The sequence below is a fragment of the Danio aesculapii genome, chromosome 14 (assembly GCF_903798145.1).
Source record: "Danio aesculapii chromosome 14, fDanAes4.1, whole genome shotgun sequence".
Lineage (NCBI taxonomy): Eukaryota > Metazoa > Chordata > Actinopteri > Cypriniformes > Danionidae > Danio > Danio aesculapii.
The window spans coordinates 5,353,583-5,370,189 of record NC_079448.1 but is presented as its reverse complement, the minus strand read 5'-3'; the positions used below and the strand labels follow the sequence as shown (position 1 = coordinate 5,370,189).

Sequence of the window (16,607 nt, the reverse complement as noted above, 5' to 3'; positions counted from 1 at the left end):
AAACATCGTTTAGGAAATATTTAAAAAAGAAAAAAAAAATTCAAAGGAGGGCTAATAATTCTGACTTCAACTGTGTATATATGTATATACGTATATATATATATATATATATATATATATATATATATATATATATATATATATATATATATATATATATATATATATATATATATATATATATATATGTATATATATATATATATGTATATATATATATATGTATATGTGTGTATATGTATATTTATATATATATACATATATATATATATAGATATGTATATATGTGTATGTATATATGTATGTATATATGTATGTATATATATATATGTATATACATACATATATATATATATATATATATATATATATATATATATATATATATATATATATATATATATACATACATATATACATACACATATATATACATATATACACATATATATACATATATATATACATATATATACAACAAAGAGAGGTGGCGATAAATTGGGTGGGGGGGATGTGAGAGCAAGTGTTTGTGTGTGTGTGCGCTCGGCTGACACAGACTTCTTGTGTTCCTGTTTTCTGACACCAGGAGCTCTGTAATGCTTTAAGTTCAAGTTAATTGATTTGATGAATATTTGAACATTTAAAGCCTCTGACTGATGTTTTAACTCGGGAAGACTAGAAAAAGTCCAACAGTACTTGAATATAAAGCATAATCAAAAGTCTGTTCTGGGCTTCTAAAATTCACAGCTTCACACACTTTATATATTGATAAAGGAAATCTACATATTAAGCTATCTGTGTGCATAGTTTTTATTAAAATATTTAAAATAAAATAGATTAATTTATATGTCTATTTATTACTTTCTATCAATATATTTGTTTCATTAATCTATTTGTTTAATTCTCTGTAATGATGCAATGTGTAATTGTATAAAGTACACCTGTGTCCATATAGATTATTTTAAAATCCTATAGTTTATAAAGTCACCGCTTTCATGTGTGTGTGTGTTTCACAGGCCTCTGAGGAGAATGGCGAGCAGATGGCGTGTTATTTTGTAGCCGTGAGTCTTTCAGAAGAAGACGACTGTAAGAATAACCATTGGACCGTCAGCAGGAAGCTTATCGAGTTTCAGGCTCTGCACAGGAAGCTGACAGAGGTACAGACCAGTGTGTGTGTTTGTGTGTATGTGTGTGTGTGGATCATGGTTAAACACAACAAGCTATATTTCCACTGTCAGACCAGTAACTCCTGACTGTTGGTCCTGAGGGATGCCCTGACATGGCCTGGTCAAGCCCCAGAAGTGATGGTGGATATGAACTGGCCTTCAGCACTAGCACAAATGCGACACAAGTGTTTTTTTTGTTTGTTTCAGCTCAGCGCGGATATCATTTTCACATTCGGCGCATTGTTGACATGCTGCTATCTTGAAGCAACTGAAATAGACCAACTAATGCTGTGTTCACACCAGACGTGGCACAAACTTCACACGTAAATAGGCGTGCGAACAATTGGAGTTTACTCGCTTCATTCGCGTGTCAAATTCACTTCACAATAGACGTGGATTCGCGTCATGGGCGGTGCTTCTGTCTGCCTGGTAACTCTAGCTTCATTGCTAAATAGCTAACATAGATTTAATTGAGAGAGTAGCTGTGTTTATGTGCTTTAGGAATGCTGAAAAACAGCGTATACTCGTTCAGCATCTTGTCTGAGTCCACTAGATCCTTTCAGAGGTTCACCCAGCTCTGTGAGTTCATCAACTCCTCTAGAAACTATACCTGGATGATGGAGGCTTTCAGCGGTGCCTCAGACTGAGCTGAGCCCAGTTTGATGAACAGTTGTTGAGTGTCTGCAAGAGGATTTGTCCCTCGGGACATTAACAACAGGCGCTACGTTATAATCACGCCTCTACAAGCGCAAGCTCCTGATTGGTTATCGTGGTGCGAATGTCGCTGAAGTTTAGATCGAGGGATCTGTGCGATTTGCATGTTAAGTGTCAAACGCGCTGAACGCTCCACTCACGCTGCTTCATTTGCGTGAATTGCGTCATTCGCGCCGCCTCATTCACGCCGCAAGATGTCTATTCTCGTCTTTGGATTTTAATGCACTTAACATGTAAATCACTCGCGCTTGATGCTTCATCCGCATCTGGTGTGAACGCAGCATCAAAGCTGCTATAAAGTCTATGATGAAAGATTAAATTAGTGGTATGCACATCAAGGCAAGTCCCTGCGCATACATGTTGCTTATTACACACACAGGGATGCACAGCAGCACAGAAATATAGTGAAAAATGAAAAACAAATGGATTCAAATGTAAAAGATTGTTATTGTCTACATAAATATAAAACCTCTTCCTGCTCCAACACATTCCTCACCTTAGGGTCCTTTGATGAATCCGGCTCTGATGTAGATGATCTGTTGCTTTAACCTCGTGCACTAGTGTTCAGTTTTTCTGCTTACAGCCATGTAAATAGCGAATGCGCCATGGTGTGTCCACAACCTGTTCTTAAAGGGAACAAGAAATGAGACTGTGATTGGTTTACTGCATATTATGTCAAAACTCATCCATAATAACTCATTAAGAGAATAAGGAGATTTTTTTTTCCTGCCCTTAGAATAGCAGAAGTGGATTCAGACATTCCCTAAATGCACCTGCTCTAATGGTTTAGTCTGAAGCGTACAATGCAGGTTAGTGTTGTCACGATACTGGAATTCAATACTGAAATTTTAAAAACGTTAATTTCCCTCAAACATTTGAGTGCGTAAACACTATTGATTTGCCATTGTGTTCATGTGCTCAACAGAAATGAGTGATTGGCTGTGAAGGTCATCTGTTCACCTCTCTTCACTGAGTGTAACCACAGATACAAGGACACAGGAGCATTTTAAAGCCATGAAGATCAGTCAATTCATCAGCAGATCGCTCGTATGTCAGCTTATAGACAAACAAGCTGATCGACGTGACTTTGAAACGCTCCACTGTCCCTGTATCTGTGTTTACACTCAGTAAACAGCGGTCAGTTCAGTGAACTGATGACCTTCATGTCCAATCACAGTCATTTTTGTTGAGCATGTGAACACAATGACCAATCAGCGCTGTTTAAGTACGCACTCAAATGTTCGTGGGAAATGGACGTTTTTAAAATATCAGTACCGATTGGTATCGAATTCCAGTATCGTGACAACACTAACCTGCAGTGTACGCTTTAGACATTACTATTAGATCATTAAAATAGAGCCTGACGTATTGTTGAACTATTAATTGTGATGCAGATCATGCATGACTGAGCACACACTGACCGACTCTCTGCTTCTCTCTCTCAGTGTTTTCCATCACTCAAGAAGGTCCAGCTTCCCTCACTCAGCAAACTGCCCTTCAAATCCATCGACCAAAAATTCCTCGACAAATCCAAAAATCAACTCAACGCGTTTTTACAGGTAAGAGATACTGCATGAAGGCCTGCATGAAGAAGTGTGACCCTGGACCACAAAACCAGTCAATAGCCACAAATACACTGTATGGGTCAAAATGACAGATCTGCTCTTAAAGTAAAGATTATGTTCTTCCATCAAGATATTTGTTTACTTCCTACTGTAAATATACCAGAACTTAATTTTGGATTCGTAATATGAATTGCTAAGCACTTCAGTTGGAAACTATTGCAAAGGTGATTTTGCAAACTTTTTTTTTTTTAATCCTCAGATTAGTTTTTCAAATAGTTGACTCAGCCAATTATGTTTTTATCCTAACAATATATACACTCACCGGCCACTTTATTAGGTACACCCTGCTAGTACCCGGTTGGAAACACTTTTGCTTTGAGAACTGCCTTAATCCTTCATTACATAGATTCAACAAGGTACTGGAAATATTCCTCAGAGGTCCATATTGACATGATAGCATCACACAGTTGCTGCAGATTTGTCGGCTGCACATCCATGATGTTAATCTCCCGTTCCACCACATCCCAAAGGTGCTCTATTGGATTGATGTCTGGTGACTGTGGAGGCCATTTAAATACAGTGAACTCATTATCATGTTCAAGAAACCAGTCTGAGCTGATTCACACTTTATGACATAGCCTTCAGATGATGGATACACTGTGGTCATAAAGGGATGGACATGGTCAGCAACAATACTCAGGTTGACATGATGCTCAGTTGGTACTAATGGACCCAAAGTGTGCCAAGAAAATATCCCCCACACCATTACACCAACATCAGCAGCCTGAACCGTTGATGCAAGGCAGGATGGATCCATGCTTTCATGTTGTTGACGCCAAATTCTGACCCGACCATCCAATGTGCCAGCAGAAATCGAGACTCATCAGACCAGGCAACGTTTCTCCAATCTTCTATTGTCCAGTTTTGGTGAGCCTGTGTGAATTGTAGCGTCAGTTTCCTGTTCTTAGCTGACAGGAGTGGCACCCGGTGTGGTCTTCTGCTGCTGTAGCCCATCCACCTCAAGGTTGGACGTGTTGTGTGTTCAGAGATGCTCTTCTGCAGACCTCGGTTTTAACGAGTGCTTTTTTTGAGTTACTGTTGCCTTTCTATCAGCTGGAACCAGTCTGGCCATTCTCCTCTGACCTCTGGCATCAGCAAGGCATTTGCACCCACAGAACTGCTGCTCACTGGATATTTCCTCTTTGTCGGACCATTCTTTGTAAATCCTAGAGATGGTTGTGCGTGAAAATCCCAGTAGATCAGCAGTTTCTGAAATACTCAGTCCAGACCATCTGGCACCAACAACCATGCCACGTTCAAAGTCACTTAAATCCCCTTTCTTCCCCATTCTGATGCTCGGTTTGAACTGCAGCAGATCGTCTTGACCATGTCTACATGCCTAAATGCATGGAGTTGCTGCCATGTGATTGGCCCATTAGAAAATCCAACGAGTAGTTGGACAGGTGTACCTAATAAAGTGGCCAGTGAGTGTACATCAATAGAAAGCTCTCTAGTATGTTTAGTTCCTACTATGAATGCCAATAGCTGCTTTTTTCCCCAACATTCTTCAAAATATCTTGTCTTGTGTTCAACAGAAGAAAGAAATTCATAAAAAACACAATCACTTGAGTGTGAGGAAATGCTGATTTTTGGTTGAACTAAGAGCAAACTACATCATACTGGCGCTATTTTCCACAAGCTCAAAGCAGAATGTAAACGTTCCTATCTGTCAAAAGCTTTATCAGTGTGTTCGTCTCCAAAGTCCTTCCTTAAACACACATTTCCCAGCATGCCTCTGTACGTCTCTGCTGGTGACCATTTCTGAAAAGACCAAAGGTTTTAAAGTGAGAACTCGGACATCCAGAGCTGCAGGGGGCTTTTTTTGTGTGTGCGTGTGTGTGTGTGTGTGTGTGTGTGTGTTATCTGAAGGCCTGGTGAATCTGTACAGTGTGCTGGAGAGTGAAGAATTAACTTTTCACTTTGGGCTTACATTGAGCTAGTGATGTTCTGAAGGACTGTTTATTGGTTGGATCTGCATCTGTTTGTGTGATATTTGAGCTTGTGTGTGTGTGTGTGTGTGTGTGTGCGTGTGTGTGTGTCTGTAGAAAGTGCTGACAGACGAGCGCATGTGTCAGAGCGAGGCGCTGTATGCGTTTCTCAGCCCGTCTCCAGAGCACCTGAAGGTCATCGACATCCAGAAGAAATCCTCCTTCTCACTCGCTTCTTTCCTGGAGAGACTGCCGGGAGACTTCTTCTCACACCAGGAGGTCAGACAGACAGACAGAGAGATAAACAGGCACACACAACGTATATAAACAAGTATATAGACACTCACAGACACACACACACACACAGATATATACACTCAGACACACACACAACATACAGAGTCACAAACACATACACATTCAGACACACATATACAGACACTCACAGCTACAAGCACACACACACACAAACACATACTGTGGAACAGACACTCACATATACAAGCACACACACACATACAAAACAACACACACAATCACAACGTAGACTCATACACACAGACAGACACACACACTCAAACACAAACACACACATACATGCATGCATTCAGACACACACTTACAGACACACACACACATATATACAAACACTCTAAACACACACACATTCAGACACGCACATAGACAAAACACACACAGATACTGTACAGACACACAAATAAAATCACATACACATACAAACACATCAATCCTACATACAGACGCAACACGCACCGACACATATGTACACATACACACACACATGCACTTTCACTGAGACACTCATAAACACATGTGTACACATACATGGAGAGACACACTCACAGGCACGCACACACACTCACAAACACAAACATGTACACAACTGATTTAATATGACCTAATATGGAAATATTGTTCAAAACGAGTTCCATTTAAATTTTCACACCCTTTTCTTTTTAAAGTAATTAGATTTGGATCAACTATGCAGAAAACACAGTTTATTTCAGGCAGTTTTCTCATCTCTAATATTATGTAGTAGCCTGTGTGTATTGCTGAGATCGAAGATAATAATAATCTTCATTGTATTTAATGAAGCGAACCACTAAAGCCCAATCCCAATTCTACCCCTTAGCCCTTCCCCCTACCCCTCGTTTTGCGCGCTCCCGCCAAGCGGTAGGGGTGTCTCAGTTCTTTTGAGCGTGAAGGCGTAGGGCTAAGGGCAAGGGGTAGATACCACTTCGAACGAAGATTTTTCAGGACCACACTCAAAACCAAGGGGTAAGAACATTTCCCAGAATACACCAGCCTCAGCTGCCCCCGGAAGTAAGGAGATCCACAAATCAATACTTTTTTGTCATTATTATGAATTTTTACAACAAACAAACACGTTTAATCATGTAATAAACGCTAAAATAAAAACTGCTAAATTTCGCGATCTCTAATCTCTAATAATAACTCGTGTACAGCAGTCCCACAACATTCTGACTCTTGATGACCCTCGAATACCCTGTCAGAAAAGTCTAGTGGCTGGGAATCAGCTTTTTACAGTGTCTGCTGTAATGTTAATGTTGTTTTTAATGTGTTTACATAGATGAATATGGCCACTGTGTAAATATACAGTATTACGATCTTATTGCCACATTAGATCGTCATGATAACATGATATATGCCTTCAGTGATTTCCTGAAGATAAACACCAAAAAATAACACAACTGCAATAACTACAGCAGTCGCCATCGTCTGATCTCATATGAAGCAAGAGATCTTGATAACATCAGATGATGTGTGCAGGTGCTGTAGTGGTGTCCCATTTCTTAGGGGTATATTTTGAAGCCCTTCCCCTTCACACTCAATTTTAAGGCCCAAGGGGAACGGGTAGGAGTATAAAAATAGAATTGGGATTGGGCCTAAAGTTATCCATTGAAGACCACCATCAGAAAGAGCATCTGACTCAGACATCAGCTCAGTTATGTTGAATCTGATTGTGTGTGTGTGTGTGTGTGTGTGTGTCAGGATGAAGCTGAGGATGACAGTGATCTCTCAGACTATGGCGATGAGCCGGACGGCAAGAAAGATGCGCTGGCGGAGCCCTGCTTCATGCTGATCGGAGAGATCTTTGAACTCAGGGGCAGTGAGTAGAAAATCACCCAAATGCAGTAATAGAAATCTCACAATCGATGCTCAAAAGTTCATTTTTTTGGGTGAATGATCATGTAAGCCTATGTAAGTAAGCAAGTAAGTAATGTGTGTGTATATACCGCATTTATTATGTATGGCCATACACCCAAAGTGCTTCACGGTCATGAAGGGGGTCTCTACCCTGCACCACCTGTGTGTAGCATCCACTTAGATGATGCATCAGCAGCCACAGGACAACGGCGCCAATGCGCTCACCACACACCAGCTAATGGCAATTCGGTGGATGAGGATGATTGGGAGGCCATGATGAGTAAGGACCAATGGAGGGTATTTGGACAGGACACTGGGGTTACACCCCTACTCTTTACGAGATGTGCCATGGGATTATTAATGAGCACAGAGAGTCAGGACCTCAGTTTAACATCTCATCCGAAAGACGGCGCCCACTGAGTGTAGTGTCCCCTTCAATATACTGGGGCATTAGGACTCACACAGACCACAGGTTGAGCGCCCCTGCTGGCCTCACTAACAACACAAGCAACCTAGCATTCCCCTAAAAACATGCTAACTTATAAGAAATAATCCTAACGAAATTAATCATGGTTTTATGCCAAAAAGCTGAAAGATTGAAGTTAATCATGGTAACCACAATTAATGCAAAGTTTCGCTTCACCATAGTTTAACCGTAGTATGTGTTGTTACTGGTTACCAGAATTTAAGCTGAAAAAATACATTGTTAGTAAACTGATGCTGTTATAAAACAGTGTTTAGCATGCTAATCATGCTAACTAAAGCGATATGTTAATTCATGTTATACATGTTAACCATGGTAGAATCATGAACTAGAAACATCATGCTAGACATATGCAAAACATATAATTCTATTCATTGTAGCTATGCTAGAATTATTCTGACGTATTAACATTGTGCTAATTCATGCTAGAAATGCTAGCAGCGTGTTCACTTGTGCTAACCTGCCTGTAACATGTTAGTTCATATGCTAATTCATTTTTAGTAACATGAAATAAAAACAATAGCAATGTAGTTATCCATTTTACCAGCATTAGCATCATGCTAATTCATGTTAGAAACCTTTTAGTATGGGTAAAGTCTAGATTGGATATGCGGCCAGCCGGAAGTGTGATATGCACATTAATATAACATCATTCTTCATGACACTGTATAACAATAATGAATATTGTTACAGTACTGTGACGGTTGGGTTCAGGGTTGAGGAAGGCGTTAAAAAATACAAGTTATTGGGTAATTTAATAGATCGCATAAATAAAACTCGGTACAACAGCTGCTTTTACTGTGACGGTTGGGTTTAGGGGTGGGGTGGGGGTAGACGTTAATAAAAAAACAATAAATAGAAAATTTAATAAACAATATAAATAAATCTCGTTAACTTCCAGCTGAAACCGTATCTGATCTAGCAACAGCTGTATTAATGTTGTATACCCACCACGCATTTTTAAATGGGTAAAACTAGCTAGCAGCTAATTGTGAAACATGCTAGCAAAATGTTAACTGACTTTCTTTGAGTAAAACCTTCAATCCTCAAGCCACTTTATCTTAAGTTTTATTTTAAATAGTACTCATCTAGTTTATTCTTGAGGGGCGTCATGGTGGCGCAGTAGGTAGCACGATCGCCACACAGCAAGAAAGTCACTGGTTCGAACCTCAGCTGGGTCAGTTGGTATTTCTGTGTGGAGTTTGCATGTTCTCCCCGTGTTGGTGTGGATTTTCCTCCGGGTGCTCCGGTTTCCCCTACAAGTCCAAAGACATGCGGTATAGGTGAATTGGGTAGGCTAAATTGTCCATAGTGTATGTGTGTGACTGAGTGTGTATGGGTGTTTCCCAGTGATGGGTTGCAGCTGGAAGGGCATCCGCTGTGTAAAACATATGCTGGATAAGGAGGCGGTTCATTGCGCTGTGGCGACCCCAGATTAATAAAGGGACTAAACTGGAAAGAGAATGAATGAATGAATGGATAGTTCATTCTTGTAATACAAAGCTGAATTGTCTAAAAAACATATTAAAAATCATGCTAATATGATCATTTGCTAAGGAAACGTTTCTTTTTCAGTGCTATTAAAGCGTCTTCTCTCTCTCTTCTCGCAGTGTTCAAGTGGGTGAGGAAGACACTAATTGCACTAGTTCAGGTCACGTTTGGACGCACTATAAACAAGTAAGCTTTAATGGATGTGCGTAATGGAAACTCTAATGGAAACTTGCTAGGCATTGAAATGTTTTTCCTCTCTCTCTCTCTCTCTCTCACTCCACAGGCAAATCAGAGACACAGTAAACTGGATCTTCAGTGAGCAGATGATGGTTTACTACATCAATATTTTCCGGGACACATTTTGGCCCAACGGAAAACTGGCGCCTCATAACAAAAGCCGCTGTGAGGGCGAACGCAGAGAAACCAAGGAGAGAGCGCAGCAGAAGCTTCTAGACAACATCCCAGGTGAACATACAGGACAGTTCCCCCGCTGAGAAGGTCACGCATTATATTTGACAATATGCATTGGAATATATTGGAAAAATCCTAAAGCAAACATGACCTGCGGTTTGCCATTGGTGCTTCTCTTCCTCATAACCACCGTAATTGTGGTGTGCTGTTCAGAGATTAAGAGCTGTTCACGTTCACAAGGCAAATTACGCATTTCTAGTGCCAAAATGCATCCATATGCTTTGCTGTTCATTCATTCATTCCAGCATATGTTTTTATGCAGCGGATGCCCTTCCAGCTGCAACCCAGTACTGGGAAACACCCATACACACTCATTCACATACACTCATACACTACGGCCAATTTAGTTTATTCATTTCACCTATAGAGCATGTGTTTGGACTGTGGGGGAAACCCACACCAACACGGGAGAACATGCAAACTCCACACAGAAATGCCAACTGACCCAGCTGGGACTCAAACTAGCAACCTTCTTGCTGTATGGCAACAGTGCTAACCACTAAATAAAAATAAAAATTGCTGTCCAGTAAAAATATAGAAACATTCTTAACCAAGACACATTTACTTGAGTTGCCATTCTTAACATTTACCACGTCTTGTTTTATTATTCAAATATATATTTAAATTTAGTTTTGTGCTTGAATGTCATTTTAGAGCTGCTTTTAGCTTCTGACATGCGTGTTTGTTCATGAAGTGCGCATCTAGACCTGTTTTGAAACATATGGATGAGGTTTGTGTTCATTTCAAACACTGTTAAAGCAAAACTGCACTATTATAGATACTACCAAAGTCCCGACAGGACATTATCATCACAATACTTGTGTCATGATGCAATATTTTTGCGAATTTATATATATTGCAATATTCTGCGATAGATTGCAATTTATTTTCCTGTACTGAGGCTGGAAGGGCATCCGCTGCAAAAAACATATGCATAATAGTTGGCGGTTCATTCCACTGTGGTGACCCCCGATAAATAAGGGACTAAGCTGAAGGAAAATGAATGAATACTGCAATTTATTACCTTTTTTTAACTTTAGATGATGCCCTTGAAGGAAATCAAATGTGCATTTATGAAGAGTGCTTGAACAAACCACCTGTAGGACACTCTTCTCTCTCTATAAAACAAAACATCTCCCTCACCCCTTAAAGTTCCTTTGTATATTTAGCACTTCTTGTGTGTATTGCCTCTTTGTGTTGGATCGCTGAATGCTGCCTCAATTGTAAGTCACTTTGGACGAAAGCGTCTGCTAAATGACTACACGTAAATCAGTTTAAATCTGTTTTTACTAAACATTTCTCCGTTAATTTATCTCGTTATAAGGGTTTTTAAGGAGGCAAACTGACCAACACTTAAATAAAAACCTGTCTTGAATGCTGTATGTCACTTGTAACTTAATAACTTGCTGGATGCTGAAGAGGAACTACCTCATAAAAAAAACCTTCAACACCACCATCTAGTGGACTGTAAAGGAATTGATTTTAGTATTTCACCCAATAGTATAATAAAATCCTGGTGATATACTGATATAAGCATCTGTGTATTGACTTCAGAGGAAAATATAGTGATCTATTCTGCTGCATGAATATTATTCCGACATCAGACTCTGTGTGTTTGTTGTGTAGATGCTCTTCAGAATCTGGTGGGGCAGCAGAACGCCAGATACGGCATCATCAAGATCTTCAATGCCCTTCAGGAGAGCAGCGCTAACAGACATCTACTCTACGTGAGTCTGACACCGATACTCTATTTATATCACTAAGGCGTTCAGTTTCTGCCAGCTGACGCTTACACTTCTGCTTTCTGCTCAAAACACACTTCACACACCGCACATCTGGCTCTGTTCAAAAGGGAGAATTCAGGCTTATTCTCACTGTTCATTTGAAGGCAGAATGAAGATCGACCCTATGGACCCTTTTCACAAGACTATTATGACTTGTTTAACAGTCGCCATAATCTTAAACGCTTGAAAGTTTTTAATATTTAAATAAAGATAAAAACGTTTGAACATTTATTTGTATTTATGTATGTATTATATCATCTTTGCATCAAATTACAAAGAACGAATTACCGTTTATGTGAGGTGTCTGTAATGCAGTGTCTATGGCGCTGAGAGTAAATTTGACATTATTCTCTCCTCTGTTATCAGTCTCACAGTATTGTTCCCCTTTTTCTGAAAGTCTTGATAGCACCATTGTGGCGTTTTTCTTCTATTATTTCAGCAAATAGGATTGTAAAAAACATATTTGCTGTACTCTCCCATTCACTGCGTCTTAAATTAACCCAAGTGTTACAAATTCTGCTGCAGAGAAACCCGGAAATGTAAGAAGGGTCTATTTGCTTTGCTGACAAATGCCTCTGTTGAACTCATCAGTGAACATTATTTAGATGGAATCTAATCTTCAGCCTCTGAAATTCCTTTTCTGCTCATTTAATAAAGGCTGAGATTAATAATCATAAGCGAACATGTTTTTTCTTTAGCATAGTGTTACTAATGCAACCAAATTAAGTTGACTCTTTTAATTTGTGCTGAGTATAAAGTATGATTATGACCTGAATTCCTGAATCTGGAGTTTAAAAGGCTTTTGGCTGAGTTTTCAGAAGTGAAATCAATTACAAAACTACAAATATAGTAAAGTATTTAACCAAAACATTACATTTCTGCCTTCATTCTTTTATAAATGAACAAAGCACTGATCCCATGAGGCAATGCAAATAACAGAGCTATAAACAGCTGTTCTGTAAACTACTGAGAACATTTCTCTACATTTTAAATAAAAACATTATAGATAGATAGATAGATAGATAGATAGATAGATAGATAGATAGATAGATAGATAGATAGATAGATAGATAGATAGATAGATAGATAGATAGATAGATAGATAGAGAGAGAGATAGATAGATAGATAGAGAAATAAATAGAGAGATAGATAGATAGAGAGAGAGATAGAGAGATAGAAATAGAGATAGAGAGAGAGATAGATAGATATGGATGGATGGATGGGTAGATAGATAGACGGATGGATGGATGGAGGGGTAGATAGATAGACGGACGGATGGTTGGATGGGTAGATAGATAGACGGACGGATGGATGGATGGGTAGATTGATAGATGGATGGATGGGTAGATAGATAGTCGGATGGATGGATGGGTAGATTGATAGATGGATGGATGGGTAGATAGATAGTCGGATGGATGGATGGGTAGATAGATAGACGGATGGATGGATGGAGGGGTAGATAGATAGACGGATGGATGGAGGGGTAGATAGATAGACGGATGGATGGAGGGGTAGATAGACGGATGGATGGATGGGTAGATAGATAGATGGATGGATGGAGGGGTAGATAGATAGACGGATGGATGGATGGATAGATAGATAGACGGATGGATGGAGGGGTAGATAGATAGACGGATGAATGGAGGGGTAGATAGATAGACGGATGGATGGATGGGTAGATAGATAGACGGATGAATGGAGGGGTAGATAGATAGACGGATGGATGGAGGGATGGGTAGATAGATAGACGGATGGATGGAGGGGTAGATAGATAGACGGATGGATGGATGGGTAGATAGATAGACGGATGGATGGATGGATGGGTAGATGGGTAGATTGATAGACGGACGGAGGGGTAGATAGATATAGAGCTTATTCCCCAATATAAAATTTCAATAATAAAAAACTAACTGTAAACGTTTTCAGACCTCAGTTAATAAAAGAGTAGGTTATGATCATTTGGTGACATGAAAATGTCAGTTTGTGTTTTTACAGTCACAATTTTTTGATTTTTAATTATTTTTTTGATCAGTTAATGTTAATAATAATTCTAATATGGTGTTTTAGGACAGTATAATATCTGCATTAATATGGCATAATATAGACATATTGTTTTCATAAAAGACATCAGGGTGTTAAATTTATATCAGAGATCTATGCAATATTTGCATTTATGTATCATTCCTTTAACTGCTCCAACAAACAACATTTCCTAACTCCTAATGTCATTAGTTAACACACTCACGTTTTTTTTCTTTCAACACATCCCATCATTTCTAAAATATCAGCGTCCACCAAATGGTTGATATCTCTGTTTATGGTAAAAGTATGGTATACTATGAAAAGTCTGAAAATATGAAGTGTAAGAGCAATTTATTTAAAACATATGTGGAATATAAAGTATGCCAGAACATTTTTCAGATTCTCATTTAACACGTTCTCTTGTTTTTTTGTTGTTTTTTACAATAAAAACAAAATTAAGTGTATTAGTGCAACAGAATTATGTTTGTTCAATTTATTTATTTTTTATTTAATTTTTTTCGTAAAGCAACAATGCGGTGTAGTGAAAACAATTATTTAAATGACTTAATGATAGCAATGCAATAATCCACTTTAACAGCATGGTAAATAAGCTAAAAACATTGTGAGATGCTAGCATCATGCTAATTGATGTTAAAAACCATAGCAGAATTAATGATATATACTTACCATGCGTTTTTAAATAGGTAAAACATGCTATTAATCATTTTATATATATATATATATATATATATATATATATATATATATATATATATATATATATATATATATATATATAAAACATGCTATACACCATCATTTAAATGACTTAAACAGTCATTATTTAAAGCAGTAAAAATATGGTCAACCATTTGGTAGAGCAGGCACTTGCAAAGGGTTAAGGATTTATAGTCACAAATATACTATGTGATTATATATAATAGACTCACAATTTACATATTACAATTTGCAGTGTATAATTAATATATAAACAATATGTTTTCTTATATAAGGGCACATTAAATATAAATATTTATTCTTATATCCAAAGAGACTTAAATATGTATTAACTGTATGTTCATTCATTTATTAATTTTATTTTCGGCTTATTAATTAGGGGTTGCCACAGTGGAGTGAACCGCCAACTTATCCAGCACATGTTTTACACAGTGTTTTACTTCCAGCTGCAACCCAACACTGGGAAACACCCATACACTCTCACATTCACACACACTCATACACTACAGCCAATTTAGCTTATTCAATTCCCCTATAGCGCATGTGTTTGGACTGTGGGGAAACTGGAGCACCCGGCGGAAACCCACACCAATACGGGGAGAACATGCAAACTCCACACAGAAATGCCAACTGACCCAGCCGGGACTCGAACCAGTGACCTTCTTTCTGTGAGGCGACAGCGCTACCCACTGCGCCCCCCTATACCCACCACTTGCCCTATACTGTATGTTTTATCCCTAAATAAAAAATGAGTTGGTGCATTGCTCATAGTGCTACAAGTTTAATTTAAACCACATATTTAAACCACATACACTCAATAAATGACTTTTGCTGCTTGTTCAAACTAACCAATTAACAGAAGTTTTCTTTTCCAGACAGCTTAATTGTATTATCTACTTAATTATGTAATAATAATCAATGTTGTGGTGTGACAACATGAAGGAATTCAGGAATTGTGACAACACGCTGTGGAAGTCAGCATTGTTTACAGTGTAGGTTACTCCAGTTCACCACTAGCTTTAATGAAATGATGATGCTGTAGCGCCCTCTGATGGTGGAGTGAGGAATGAGCATATGTCTTGTTTTGTGCAGATGTTGCTGGAGATGCTGGTTAAAGAGCTGTATGCGGAGCTGAGTGTGGAGGCTGTTCAGACCTGAAGGCTGGAGGTTAATTTCTGCTGGATCTCCTGCGTCAGGAATCACCCGGTGTGTTTGAATGTGTTGTGGAGGAGCAGGTCAGATCCACTGCCACTCGTCACCTTCTGATTTTCTTTCGTCTTCTCTTCTGTAATGTGAAAAATACGGTGGAATGAGTGTTACACACCTGTATAAAGAAGAGGCCAGACCTCTGGAAACTCACTATACATCATTGTGACCATTATCAAAGCTTTTAATCGTGCAATATGTCATGTACAGTTATTGTGAAGGTTCTGTTTGTGATATTATTATTAATATTGTTATTATTATAGAATTTTATTTTTACCAAAATTAGACTAGAGCATTTATAAGCAATAAATTGCAAAAGAACTGTCACGTGCCGTGTCTTCAATCTAATATTATATATATATATATATATATATATTATATACATATCCAGCACTATATATAGATCCAGCACTATATATTCACTATATATTCATTTTGCTTCGGCTTGGTCCCTTATTTGTCAGGGGTTGCCACAGTGGAATGAACCGCCAACTATTCCAGCTTGTTTTATGCAGCAGATGGCCTTCCAGCCGCAACCCAGTATTGGGAAACACCCATACTAACTCTTGCATTCAAACACACAATAAAACACTACGGTTAATTTAGTTAATAAATTCACCTATAGTGCATGTGTTTGGACTGTGGGGGAAACCAGAGCACCCAGAGGAAACACACGCCAACACGAACCTGAACTCCATGAACCAGTGACCTTCATACATTTGAACCATTTAGGGTTCATACAGTTTTACTACTAAAACTGTGTATATATATATATATATATATATAT

The 16,607-nt window shown here is 38.6% G+C and overlaps 1 protein-coding gene across 1 annotated transcript in view; it reads left to right on the top strand.

Moving 5' to 3' along the window:
• Window positions 1-16,147, top strand: part of snx25 (sorting nexin 25) — an 84,403-nt gene extending 68,256 nt beyond the window's left edge. Inside the window, exons 12-19 of the mRNA XM_056472287.1 lie at window positions 1,017-1,157; window positions 3,326-3,439; window positions 5,551-5,712; window positions 7,468-7,585; window positions 9,718-9,784; window positions 9,882-10,063; window positions 11,696-11,796; window positions 15,707-16,147. Of these exons, the coding sequence (XP_056328262.1) occupies window positions 1,017-1,157; window positions 3,326-3,439; window positions 5,551-5,712; window positions 7,468-7,585; window positions 9,718-9,784; window positions 9,882-10,063; window positions 11,696-11,796; window positions 15,707-15,772 (951 nt within the window). The 3' untranslated portion in view covers window positions 15,773-16,147. The remainder of the gene's footprint in view (window positions 1-1,016; window positions 1,158-3,325; window positions 3,440-5,550; window positions 5,713-7,467; window positions 7,586-9,717; window positions 9,785-9,881; window positions 10,064-11,695; window positions 11,797-15,706) is intronic.
• Window positions 16,148-16,607: the final 460 nt, after the last annotated feature.